At 43.7% G+C, this 14,165-nt stretch overlaps 2 protein-coding genes across 3 annotated transcripts in view; one reads left to right on the top strand and one right to left on the bottom strand.

Annotated features, from left to right (window-relative positions):
* The window catches only part of CEP89 (centrosomal protein 89), a 211,511-nt gene that overhangs the window by 147,741 nt on the left and 49,605 nt on the right, over positions 1-14,165 (top strand). The window contains exons 13-15 of the mRNA XM_068127073.2: positions 17-193; positions 2,479-2,620; positions 11,458-11,547. Of these exons, the coding sequence (XP_067983174.2) occupies positions 17-193; positions 2,479-2,620; positions 11,458-11,547 (409 nt within the window). The remainder of the gene's footprint in view (positions 1-16; positions 194-2,478; positions 2,621-11,457; positions 11,548-14,165) is intronic.
* The window catches only part of LOC137434252 (E3 ubiquitin-protein ligase RNF182-like), a 142,511-nt gene that overhangs the window by 86,383 nt on the left and 41,963 nt on the right, over positions 1-14,165 (bottom strand). The window contains exon 2 of one of the 2 annotated variants that reach the window (XM_068127074.2): positions 11,659-12,670. The exons of the other annotated variant lie outside the window; for it this stretch is intronic. Within the exon in view, the coding sequence (XP_067983175.2) occupies positions 11,784-12,670 (887 nt within the window). The 3' untranslated portion in view covers positions 11,659-11,783. Of the gene's footprint in view, positions 1-11,658; positions 12,671-14,165 lie in introns of those variants that run through there. 2 annotated transcript variants of the gene reach the window in all.

Below are 14,165 nucleotides of genomic sequence, written 5' to 3' on the forward strand. Positions count from 1 at the left end.
TGCCATTCTTGTGTAGGAGTTTGTCTGTGGAGCGAGAAAAACACGAGCGAGAGGTTTTGGAGATGCGCAGCCAACTCCATACCTGGGAAGGTGAGCAGCTAAATGGAAACAAGACTGCCGTGAAAGTGTCTGGCTGCTCTTCTTCCTCCCGCCTCGTGGAGAAGGAGTTAGAGTTTGCAGAGGAAAGTAACAGGTATGACCAACTTTCATTTTCACTTTGTTGTGTAACATTATCTTTTTACTTTTATTCATTCCTGTTATCCAATATTTCATTCTCATTTTTCCCCCTGTAATTGCTTTAGCATATTTAATGGCAGAAATTCACCAAAAATCTCACCTTGAGTAAATAATTGTTTCGAAGATTTTCCTTGTAATTTATAATTACCTGATAATTTGTGATTACCTGATTGCAGTTTGGTTTAAACACTTTGTATTTTCAAAAAGTTTTCCTCATTGACTGCGGCTCATGAATCAGCTTCTACAGTTATTTCATGAATTCAAAACAATGGCCAAATTAACATGGGTCACGTGATTTGAACACGTGCAACGGCCCAGGTTGTACGAGTATAAAGAATTGTTACGTTTATGGGGGGTAGGCAATGAAATACCTTAGTCCAGGTAGATTGTCGCGAAGAAGAACAAGTGAATCCTCTTGGATTGCGCTGAGGTTCGGGCATGGAATTTCGAGCCTCGATCATGGTTCGAGCCTCGATCTTGTATACAAAAATAATAATAAAAAAATAATAATAAGAACCTTGGGCCGAATCTCGCGCTTCACCAGTGCGCGTGCGCGAATTTACGTCACGTCGGCAGCGAGAAGGGGTTCCCCAACACGAACCAATCAGGAACTGCCACGTCACACTTATATGATCTCAGAATTCCTGTGACAGGAATTCGCGTTACACTGGCTGGAAGTCATTCGCTAGAGGCGCTTCCTCAGCGCTAATAAACCCTCATGTACTTAAGTCAGCCCACAAGTCCGGTAAGATCGTATATGTGTCTTCATGGAGGGGTGGAGCTATGCTAATTAGTTAGGGCAGAAGGAATAATTCCCTGTATGTAAATTGCCTCTGTGGTTTTCCCTTCGTTCATTATGACACGCGCAACACCAGCCATACACTCCGCACCTAAATTAAATAACGTAACCGCTGACCGGATTCAGACATTCGAACACTACCACTGACGCCACCAGCCGAGTCATCACAAGGGCCGGCCAGAAGGGCCATGAGGCCCCACCCCAAGAGGTGATGATTGGTCGTGGCCTTGGAGCGATGCAATGGCACTCGTTGATTGGAGCGCGCGCGGACGTCATTATAGAACGTCATCCCGCCATTTTCTCTCTTGGTTCCGACATTCATAGCGTGCAGACGCATTTACTCTCTCTTTGCTCTGGGTTTTCATAGCGTGCAGTTGCACGTCTCTCTTGGTTGGGACATTCATTGCAGGTGGACGCATCTCTCTCTCCCTGTGCTCTCGACGGAGATGGCTGCATGAAAAGCGGATGCATCCTTCTCTCTGATCCCGGTGGTATTGGCTTCATGACGGCGGTGTGCTTTTATCGGCATTCAGTTATTTATCCCTGTGTCTTTTCATGAGTCAGTGTGGAGACGTCTCAATTAGGAATTAGTTTTACAGTCATTTCTTTGTTCCCAGGCATTCATTTTATTAAACCCATTGTTTGTTAAATTTAATTTCTCTTCTGTCATGTTTAATTGGAGGCGTGGGTTCAAGGACGCCCAAGTGAAATCCGTGCAGGTAAGCCTCGTCACCCTCCACCCTCTCGCGTATAAATAACACCGCCATAGTTTGGGTGAATGCCTCGGAGTTAAAGCTCGGTTGGCCATCCATCACCAGAGGTGTTAATTCCAGCGGTGAACATGATAGTATGTAAGCACCTCTTACAACTTTGTGTCGTTGAACATATTCCCCGACCTTCTGCACCTTCCATATATCCTGTAACTTAACCCTCTCTCATATCAGTCCAGCTTTTAATTTAATTTTGCACTTTCTTCCTCACATCATATTAATCTGACCAGAGCACTTCCCCTTGTACAATAAAAGTCTTTCGAGCAAGCGTAAGAAAATTGCAGTATTCCTCTATGTGGGTGCGTATTTATGTCTGAACCTTGTAGAATCAAAAACTGCTTGGCTAATCTGGACCAAATTTGATGTACGTGCACGGGCTTACCCTTGGTCAGGTCACGGCCTTGAAATAACCCCTCCCCTCACCCCCTTCCTCTCACAAGGGTGGGGAGACTACTTGTAATATTCACCCGCACACAATAAATAGTTCAAATTGTTTAACCACTGACCCCTGCCAGAGGGAGGGAGCATTGACGTAATATATCGATACTGGGTGGAATGGGTATTACTAGTCATGGAAATTCCTTATCGCTCCCAAAAACATGTATTCTTGTACTGTATGTACAATGGTGGACACGAAGGCAATATTTCTCGTTTCATTTTTCATGGATCGAGGCGGCTGAGGAGGAGGCTGGCTCAAGCACGCAGAGATGCCGAGGAGGCACGCGGAGAGGCAACTCTAGCCTCACAGCACCTGGGCATTCTAGTTGCTGTGTCGGAGAGAACAATGATGGAGAAAGAATACTTCCTGGCAATGGTACTGTGCCTGCTTAATAAAGAGTATTCCTATTTTAAATTCACCATGTGCCCTCAAGCCATAAAGTATGAAACAAAAATTAGTGAAGCCACAGTGCAAATGCTTTAGAACGAGCTATCTATCGACCAGCTTTGTGTTGGTATCTTCGTTTGTTTCTTTGCAAATCTCCATGTCTTTCTTTTTTCTTTTTTTTCTTTTTTGTATACTGAATCGAGCCTCGTGAAAGAGCTAACATTTACTTCACAAACAAATCAACCAGACAAACAAAATACCCCAAAAGAGGGAGCGGAAGACAAGATGGGGAGAAGGGGCAGCACACAAACACAACATCCGAGAGCAGGGAGATGTGTGGAAGGGAGAGGGCCCATGGGAAGGGGGGGGGGGGGGGGAGGGAGAAGTATAAAACACAAGGACACCAAGGACTTCCTGGACAGAAGTTGGTATTTCAAAAAAGTGGAATTGGGGTGAAATTAGCGGGGGTAGAAAAGATCAAGGTTTTGGATGGGGGAAGATAAGAGATGGTGGTGAACAGCTGTTTTAAAGACTTGGAGTGTGGAGTGGGATTGAAGAGAGTGAGGGAGTTTGTTCCAGAGGCGGGAGAAAAGAGGAATGAAGGAGTGAAGGTGAGCAGAGAGTCTTGATTTTGGCAGTTTAACCATAAGAGGGTTGCAGGCAGATCTTGTGCGACCTGTAGGAATATTTGCGGGACAGAGCCCAGAGAGAGCTGGGGGGGGCAAGCCCAGAGAGGAGTCGGTAGAAGACGGAAAGACCACCAACCTGCCTGCGGTGAGTGGGTGAGAGGCCCTTGGAGTTAGCTTCATCGCGGGAGATTCCAATGATTCTGAATGCTTTGGTTTCAACAGCGTGAAGGCGAGCTAGGTGTGAGGCAGGAGCACCAGCCCAGAGGGGAGAGCAGTATTCCATTGAGCTGCGGATAAAAGCCTTGTATGTGGTGAGGAGCTCAGGTGTGCCAAGGAAGGACTTCGCACGACGGAGGATGCCCAGTCGGCGACTGGCTTTGGAGGCCAGATTTGAAATGTGGTTTTCCCAGGAAAGATCATGGCAGATAGTGAGACCCAAAAGCTTGAGTGACAGAACTTCTTGGAGAGGATTATTCAGAAAGTGGATGGGAGGGTTGTCCAGTCGGTCTTTTCGGAGAGACATCGTAAGAGTTGGTGTTAATCATTAATCATACATTTTCCATGCGGTCATGGTTCCTTCCCCTTCTTCCCACCTCTAACTGTTTTCTTCTTATCTTTATTTATTTATTTCTAATTTCTCCTCTTATGCCAAACAAATACATCTGTTTAGTTTTTGTTTTTTGTTTAACAAAAAAAACAATATTTATATGAAAATATTGTCTTTCCATCTTTCGGTCTCCCTGTCTATCCCCAATGCCACGCCTGATCCTCAACTTTAATTTCTCTTTCTCTGCCTCCCTCATCCTTTCCTCCTCCCTGATCATTAAAATAAATAAATACCAAACAAACAAACTTCATCTGTTAACCTCATACACTGGAGGCATATGTGGTGTTTGGCAGAGAATGCTGCATGGTCTTTGATATGTGAGTTGTGCAAGTTAATCTAACTGAACATGCACATCCCTTTATAATTAATTTCAATGGAATAATAAGATATAGTACTTAAAAGAACTAGAACGGCACTCGGTAGAGCGCATACGTACGCCAGGCTGAACAGTTTGTTTTGTATCCCACTGATAGGCCGGGTCTGGATTCAGACGTGAACCAAAATCTAATCGGCTTGTTCTCGTCACCTAACCAACTCGTGCACCACGTTTAGTCATAACTTGCCCATAACTTTTTTTAAATATCATGTTATATATCGCTTTTGGCCCGATCTCTCAATGGTGAAGAATCACTTAGAAATTGAATAGTTCTCGTATCTGAATCCATATTCAGATCTTCACCAAAATCGAATCTACTGGTCCTTGTCACACACCCAACCAGTCCACCAAGTTTTGTTCCAATCCGTCCACAACTTTTTGCGATATCCTGCTATTTATCGTTTTTGGCCCTATCACTCAATGGTGAAGAATCACTTTAAAAATTCTACTTGCCTGATCCGGATCTGGATCTTCACCAAAATTGAACCATTTCTTCCTTGTCACAAACCTAACATCTCCACCAAGTTTCGTCCAAATACATCCACAACTTTTTGTGATATCTTTTTCACAAAGAGACAAACAGAGACAGGGGTGAAAACATAACCTCCATCCACCTTTGATGCGGAGGTAAAAATAAATTGCTAGCCAGTAAATTGCTTGAGTTAACGGGATTGGCATAGATGTGATACCAAATGGCTGAAACCTTAGGGGCAGAAAACATGACATAACTAGAACGCCACTCAGTAGAGCGCATACTCCCGCCGTGGGTCAAGTTGGAATAGTACGATTTCACAAAAGTTTGAGGGAGTAGTTCAGTGACAACACAAGACAGACAACACAAGACAGACACTGCACAGATATATATTTAGAATATATAGAAGATAATGTTAAAAAACAACAAGGCAATTTCACTTACATTTTCGGATTCAGCGTTCAATTCTATATAAGTGAGTGTATTTTGAGGCACGTGTGACTTCAAATAAAATTGTAAGCCAGGAAAACGTTCGTTTCATTCCTTAGGGATACAACATGTAAAACTGGCCCAAACGTCAAAACAAAACTCGCTCATTTTAAGTCAAACAACAACAACAACATGCATTTTAAAAGGCCATTTTCCCTGCTAGAGCGGGGGTTAGCCTTGCGGTCCCCATGAAGATCTTCTCCATTTTTCCCTATTTTCTGCATCTCTCCTTGTTAACCCCCTTGCCCGCATTTCTTCTTCCACCATCTTTAGCCAAGTCTTTCTCGGTCTTCCCCGTCTTCTACTTCCTTCTACATTCATTTCCATCACTCTTCTCAACCAGTCACTTTCATCCTTCCTCAACACATGACCAGACCATCTCAACCTGTTCCTCTTCACAGCATCAATCACAGGCTCTATTCCCATCATCTTTCGCAATTTATCATTTGTCTTCCTCTCTCTCTCAACGATACTCCGCACATCCGTCGAACCATTCGCATTTCCACCCTTTCCAACCTTCGTTGCTGCTCTACGTTCATTACCCATGTCTCGCTCCCATAAATCATAACACTTCTCACACATGCAGCAAACACCTTTCCCTTCAGCTTCAACGACACTCCCCTCATCATCAGCATGCCACTCAATTCCCGAAACTTCTTCCATGCACATCCCACTCGAGCAACCGTTGCCGAGTCTGATCCACCTTCTCCATTCAGCATGTCTCCGAGGTAGCAAAATGTTTTCACACCTTCCAGCTTCACGCCGTCTCCAAGATCCAACTCAACATTTCCTCCATCTGCAGCTCCCTCTGTGCACACCTTACATTTGAATGTAGCTGCCACACTGGTTAATGACCCTCTCAGACCACTACATTTTTGATGAACCCACTCAGCGCACATTGTACACTGAATGGAGTTCACTCCGACATCCTTCCTACACACAGCACAGGGCCACTTCCCAGTTCTTTCCACCTCACCACATGCTTTACCACTTGCCATCACCTTCGTCTTTCCGATATTCACCTTCAGACCTTTTGTCTCCACACATTCCTTCCACCTGTTCATCTTTTCCTTCAGTCCATCCATACTTTCCGCAATCAACACCAGATCATCTGCATACAACAACTCCCACGGTAAACCCTCCTTTACGTTCTGAGCCAGCACCTCCATCACAGCTACAAATAGTAGTGGACTTAGTACCGACCCCTGATGCACTCCCACCTTCACCTCAAACTCACCACTGTTCCCGTCTTTCGTCCTTACAGCTGTGCGCGCTCTTTTGTACATTGCCATCACTACTCTGATCAACCATTCCTCCACTCCTAACTTCCTCAATGCCCATGTCAATACTTTGCGTGGAACCCGATCGAATGCTTTCTCCAGATCAACAAACCCAAGAAACAACTTCTTCCTCTTCTCCATGTACTTCTCCTGCAACTGCCTCACAATGAAAAGCGCGTCTGTCGTTCCTCTTCCTGGCATGAATCCAAACTGCATTTCGTCGATCTTCACTTTCTTCCTTATCCTCCTCTCCAACACCCTTTCCAATACCTTCATTCCATGCTCCAATAACTTTATCGCTCGGTACAAGCCACACTCCAGAGGGTCACCTTTCCCCTTGTATAGAGGGACGAGGGTACTCAGTTACCAATTCACTGGAATGCGGCCTTCTTTCACCACCAGATTACAGATCTCTGTCATTCTCTTCACACCCCAACTTCCTGCTGCCTTCAACATATCTCCCACAACTCCCGTCTCCCCTCCCGCTTTTCTACCCTTCATTGCTTTTATCGCTTCCTTAACTTCCTTCTCAGTTGTCTTCTCTGCCGGTCCTAAAACTGGGTTGGCCGCCATTTTAAGTCGTACAAGCTAATGCGACCACTCATTCTTCTGGGAAGAATCCCGTGCACATGCTTGTCACACTTATAAATCACCTAAGTCTTTATAAGTTCATCAAATACTGACACCGCGATTGACATTCGCTGAGGTCAATGTTGATATCTCTTCTGAGGTAAAAAACAAACAAAACAAAAAAACAGTTTTAAAGCATTATACGTATCAACCGATACATTTTATGAAACGGGGAAACCTAATACACACTTTGGTGGTTTTAAAATAACAGAATATGTCTTTATTAGAAAGAAAGAAAAAGAACCTTGAAGACGACGCTGCTAACAAAATACACCACTCTAACGCATAACCACGAGTTTAAACTACATTTACAACAAATATGAAAACTATTTTCATATCACAATGTTAAATATAGAATACATATAAGATAATGTTAAAAAAAAAAATGAGCCGTGTCTTCCAATGGTAAACAATCCTTCAAAAAATTCCTGGATCCGGAACAATATCTTGAGCTTCACCAAAAACTAATCAATTCTTCCTTATCCCAAGGGCAGTCATCCCACCAACTTTGATCCAAATCCGTTCAGAACGTTTCCAGATATCTTGTTCACAAACACACGAACACACACGGACACGATCGAATGCATTACTCCCTGGCGGGAGTAATGAACCTTGAGGATACTGGTTATTACAATATCGGATGCATTTTTATTCAGTTAACGAACAACGTAATACGAGGAAGGATCGAAAGAAACGAAAACTTCTGAAATGCCAGAATTGACATGTAAGTTTCTGGATGTGACACTACAGTCATTGCGCTTGCTGGCAGAAACAAAATTGGGCCACTAAAGTGTATAAAGGCTGAGAGCACCTACCAGGAAAGCAGGTGTGAGAACACCTGAAATTCCATTGGGAGGTTGGTTGTTCCATGAATTCTGCAATGTTTCCCATAATTATTCTTTTGATTTTTGGTATTTTTTCATTTTTCTTCCTTTCCAAAGAATCACAGACAGCTTCTATGATGTTAAGGTCGGGACTGATGGGGCTATTCTCTCCCACTGATTAGCATCCCGACTGATGTTGTTGGCTACAGTGCATTCAGAAAGTATTCAGACCCCTTTACTTTTTTCACATTTTGTTATGTTGCAGCCTTATACTGAAATCGTTTAAATTCATTTTTTCCCTCATAAATCTACACTCAATACCCTATAATGACAAAGAGAAAACAGGATTTTAGAAAGTTTTGCAAATTTATTTAAAAGAAAAAACTGAAATATCACATTGACATAAGTATTCATACCCTTTGCTATGACACTTGAAATTTAGCTCAGGTGCCTCCCATTTCTCTTGATCATCTTTGAGATGTTTATACACCTTGATTGGAGTCCACCTGCGGTAAATTCAATTGATTGGACATGATTTGGAAAGGCACACACCTGTCTATCTATATAAGGTCTCACAGCTGACGATGCATATCAGAGCAAAAACCAAGTCATGAGGTCGATGGAACTGCCTGCAGAGCTCAGAGACAGGATTGTGCCGAGGCACAGATCTGGGGAAGCCTACAAAAAAAATCTCTGCTGCATTGAAGGTTCCCAAGAGCACAGTGGCCTCCATAATTCTTAAATGGAAGAGGTTTGGAACAACCAGGACTCTTCCTAGAGCTGGCCGCTCGGCCAAACTGAGCAATCGGGGGAGAAGGGCCTTGGTAAGAGAGGTGACCAAGAACCCGATGGTCACACTGGCTGAGCTCCAGAGATCCTGTGTGGAGATGGGAGAAACTTCCAGAAGGACAACCATCACTGCAACACGCCACCGATCTGGGCTTTATGGCGGAGTGGCCAGACAGAAGCCTCTCCTCAGTGAAAGACACATGAAAGCCCGCTTGGAGTTTGCAAAAAAGCACCTGAAGGACTCTCAGGCTGTGAGAAACAAGATTCTGTGGTCTGATGAAACCAAGATTGAACTGTTTGGCTTCTGTCTGGCCAACTCAAACGGTTAGGAATGACAGGGATGGTGGTGGAGAACTGAACAACTCCCCATCCATAAAATATCCCATATGGTGTGCTCCTCAGTTAGCCTCTCCTAATCAAACTCCTACCGCATGGCTTCTCGGGCCGAGCCCTGTTTTTAACTAAATGCGGAGGTGTGAAAGGTGGGTGTCTGGCGCCTTAAAACCAGGCTTGCTCCGGGTAGGTGAAACTCGTTAGCCTTGATCTGCAATCTGCCTAGGAGAAGGACAGCTATGATCCTAAACCCGGGTGGGTGGTTCTCGTTAGCATTGGTCAGCAATCTGCCTCGGAGAAAGACAACTCTGATTTCAAACCCCGGCAGGTTGAGCTCGTTAGCCTTGGTCGGCAATCTACCAAAAATGGGGGTAGAAGCACTGTTGTCTCGAAGCAGACTAGTTAACCCCTCCCAACCCTTTTTGCTCTGTGAAGAGACATCTTTTTATATTTGTCTTGTTTCAATCCAAGGGGCTGGTTGTTGTGCTTTTATTTTCTTTGCATAGACCCCACCTTGAGTGGCCTTCTGGCTTTGTGGGGGGCAATATCCCATTAAAACAAACAAAAAAAAACATAGCTGCGAGTGCGCCTTTAAATTTGCATCCGCCATGATACATTATTCTCATGTGCATAGCGAATGGTACCTGTCCGTGGTACTTTTTTACCATCCCATTCTGGGTTTCGTGGATCGTGGATGCTTTAACCGTCAAGGCAATCTCACCACCCAGCCAGTAATAGCACAGCACACCAAGCAACCACATCAGCAGGTACTATGCTTGTTCAAGCTGTAACTCACTTATTACTTACCCTGAATAATTAATATACGAATACAAATTATGTCCCCAAATTCGCATTCGTCACTGCTGTACACCTAATACTTTCGACCATTTATCTTGCTGCTACGCAGCAATAAACCACAGTTATGTGAGGATAATTGGTGTGCAGCATAACATCCAACAAATCAGGCAAGGATGTGACGGTAATGTCGTCCACAAAGGCAGGGCAATCTTTAACCAAATGATTCACCTTGTTTCGCTTACAGATGAACCTTCCTGATAAGCACAACCTGTGCAAGTTCATAAGCACAACTGCATTAAAGTGCATACGCGGGTCCTGCCAATCACGAAGATGGAATTACATAATGCGCATTTGCTCAATACGACACCCACTCAAACTTCCATTCTATCCTGAGAAATGGAGCAACTTTGTTTCTCAATTATGGATATATTAGTTACCGAGTGTCTTGGTAATAAGCTGCTCCATGACTGACCCACTTACAAAACAAGGTGAACCTTTCAAACAATAGCAATATTACTCGACACCTATTTACTGAGCAATTCCATATGTTTGCCTTCATTCCTTCAATCAAGTTAGGAAAATAATGGCAATCTCGATTGAAGAACAATACAAAGCACACGTGTCACCCTATTCTGCAACAATCTGCCAATTTGTAAACAAAAGCAAATAATTACATTATGCTGTCCTTCTTGTTCATCAAAAAGCAATCAACAAATAATTTCCAAGTACAACAAACATCTGATTACCTCTGCCATCGAAGGTGGACAGAGGTCACGTGTTCTCCCTGTCTGTCTTTTTGTCTATCTGTGAGCAGGATATCTCAAAAGGTTGTCGACAGATTTGGACGAGATTTGGTAGATAGGTTGGGTGTGTGACAAGGATGACTTCATTAGATTTTGGTGAAGATCCGGATGACAGGCTGAGTCAACCGACCTGATGTTAATTAAACGGCAAGACACGGGCTCAAACTCAGGACCCCAAGATCTCAAACCAGCCACCTTAACCGTTAAGTCAACACCAGACTTAATGATAGGGATAAAAACGATATATAATACAATATCTCAAAAAGTTATGAACGGATTCGGATGAAACTTGGTGGGCAGGTTGTTGTGTGGCAAGGACGAATCGATTAGATTTTGGTGAAGATCCAGATCCGGCCCATCAGCGTAAACTGTGTACCCTGGCGGAGGTATACTCTAGACCGAGTGCTGTTCTCGTTCTATTTGGTTTAATATGCTTCATTTATGGTAATTTGGGAAAAATTGAAACTTGATCTTGCAAATAAAAGTCGATTGAATCTCTAGTTTTGAAAAGCTAACAATAAAAAAAAAAATTTTTAAATGCTTAAATTATGTTGGGAATGGTCCATAACGTATATCACTGGTAAGCTGCAGAGAATCTTCCATAGAGGGCTTGATCACTACAGCAGGGAAGTAACATCACACAGCTTTTGTTTCTTTTTATCTGTTAGGACCAATGGTAAAGGGAACTCAAAGACCTACATTTGTCACAATGCATTACAGTGATAGGAACAAATTAACTAACCTAAATACAAAGGTTTGCTTTTCAACAATGGTTTCCTTGATTTGGTTTTTCAGGCACGAGCTCTGGAGATGGAGAAAGAGGACATCTTAAAGTTGGTCTTCAGGGGGAACGTTAAACTGGGGAAACTTCACGAGAAAGTCCAAGTGAGTCAAAACATCCCTTGTTAATGCTCTTTGTAAAGTGGTGTGAAAAGCAACACAAATCAACCATGCAGGAAATTGTCGAAGTATGACTGATAATGTATATATCACCAATTCCATCTTTCCATTTATTGCACTGATGAGAAACCTGTTCCTGATGTTTTTTTCTGTTGTTGCCTGGTGGGGGGACACTAACAATGCTATTTTGAATCAAAGACACTCAAAACAATTGTTTTTCATCACAACACGCAACATATACAAGGTTCCTGGCACAGCCAGCGACACAACCCATAAATGAGGCACAAGACAAGTGTAGCAGGCAACATGTTAACCAGTGCCACTCCAATGCTGACCCGTTCCATCACGAGGAGGTAGATTCCTAGAGGTAATGAGCTGAAGTAAACCAGGCAGAGCAGCCAGAACAAGATCCGAGGTACACGGCCACAAAGACTCGAATGGTGTATCTCCCCACTACTCATCATGACCATGCCTTCTGACCTCTCGATTGGTTGAGAACCATCATTCATTTCTGATGAACTGGAGAGGGCAGCAGTTACTGCTCTAATGCCGAAGGTCTGTTCATAATCACCACTGCTGCTGCTTTGCAAGATGGTTCCTGTTGTGGTCGAGGTGCTGTCACTCAGAGGTGGTGATTCTTGTGAGGTCCAGATCACAGGATGTAAAAGCAGAGAAGATGCATCATCAGGAATGAGGCCATCTTTGACTTGGGTGGGAGCGGTTGAGGTGTTCAGACCCTCCGTATTAAGGATCATTTCGGACATTTGATGTTGATGATACAGCCGGAGTCGTTGCCGCCTCATGTGCATCCTGACCAGCAGTGCCTGTGCCTCAGGCAATGCCGCGACCCCACATGCATCCCGAATAACGGTGCCATGTCGGCAAAAAGGGCATGGCACGTGCGTTTCAATGTCTGCAGCAATGGGGGATACATTTGTTGCAGCCACAATCTTAACAAGGCAACGAGCACAGACAATGTGCTTGCACGCAAGCAGCTTTGGCCGCCGCAGAGAAAGGTCAAAGGGAATGTAGCAGATGTCACATTCGAGGTCATCACGACTAGAGTTGCTGGTGATGCTGGGCCTGTGAGGCTGCCACACTGCATGTTCTGGCAGGGATAGAAACAGGTCAAGGGAGACAGAGAAAGACAGAGGTTATCATTTGATGTTTGGATGTATATTTCAAGTTAATGGGGTATTTTAATCACTAGAGATGTCAACAAAAATAAATAAGTGAAAGCAAAATGAGGTTTAGTTGCTGTCCTGGAAAAGCAAATATAAGAAGGTTATTTTGGAGTGACTTGTGATTCTGAATGTGGAGCAGGCAGAGCCAGATAATGTGTCTTCAATTTGACACTGAAATGAAGCTAATACTATGAAAGACAAGGAGCTGATACTCTAGGCCCCTGCCTTTTGGGTGGTATAAGGAATAGGATATGAGGTATAAAAATATAAAATAAGATATAAGGTATAAGGATCTGTGTAATATGAAAGCTAAATGTTCAACAGTTTTTGAAATATCATGTCACCAGCCTGGTTACCAAGATGGTTGTCATCGAAACAGAATTCAGCCAATCATAGCCATGATCTAATCAGGTTGGGGAATTGTCATGAGGAATAGATATCTGCAATATGAAAGCTAAATGTCAACGGTTTTTGAAATGTCGCACACACAAAAGTACATGGACGGATGATCGGTCTATCGGAAGGAGCTCGTTTTAATATCCCCCATCTCTGACCTTGTCCGGAGGGGCTCGGAACAAAAACAATAGATGAGCAAAAACAATAGATAAAACAATAGAGCCTGGTGTTGGCTTAGCGGTTAGGGTGCCAGCTTGGGATCCTAGGATCCTGGGTTTGAATCCCGGTCGATCGCTGAATTAATGCCAGGGGGGTTGACTCAGCCTGCCATCCTTCCGAGGTCGGCAAATTGAGTACCAGTTCACTGGTAATTCCCTGTGTGTCGCAAGAGGCAACTAACAGGGTTGGCGGCAGGAAGAGCTCCGGCCATAAAACATTGTTGGCCTGAAAAAGGCCAACCCCCCGCTCTGCGGGGGAAAATGTCCTATAAAGGTGGTTCAGCATAACCATGGTGAAGGGGTTATTTAAACTGACTTTTAGTATGTGATTTCAGAGCCATATACTTGTTACATACAGTTTGTGAGAGACAGAGACACACAGACAGAGAGACACACAGACAGAGACACAGACAGACAGAGAGAGAGAGAGAGAGAGACAGAGAGAGAGACAGAGAGAGAGAGAGACAGAGAGAGACAGAGCGAGCCATGTATTAATTATAAGGTAGGGTGGGAGCAATAATTCTGCCATTCTGAGTACATAATAAATATATTAGAAAGCCATGTACTAATTATAAGGTAGGGTGGGATCGATAATTCTGCCATTCTGAGTACATAATAAATAGATAGACTCACCAGGAATTGGAATATTTAAGCAAAAGGAGAATGGATGCATGAATGGACTCCCGACTCACCTCAAATGGATGCAGTCCATCAGGAGATAATACATTGTAATGTTCCTGCCTTGTCCACTGAACCATGTTAACAATTTACAACTGCTCTTTTACCAGGACCAACATGCCATGGT

This window comes from Myxine glutinosa, chromosome 10, assembly GCF_964187855.1.
Source record: "Myxine glutinosa chromosome 10, kmMyxGlut1.1, whole genome shotgun sequence".
Classification (NCBI taxonomy): Eukaryota; Metazoa; Chordata; class Myxini; order Myxiniformes; family Myxinidae; genus Myxine; species Myxine glutinosa.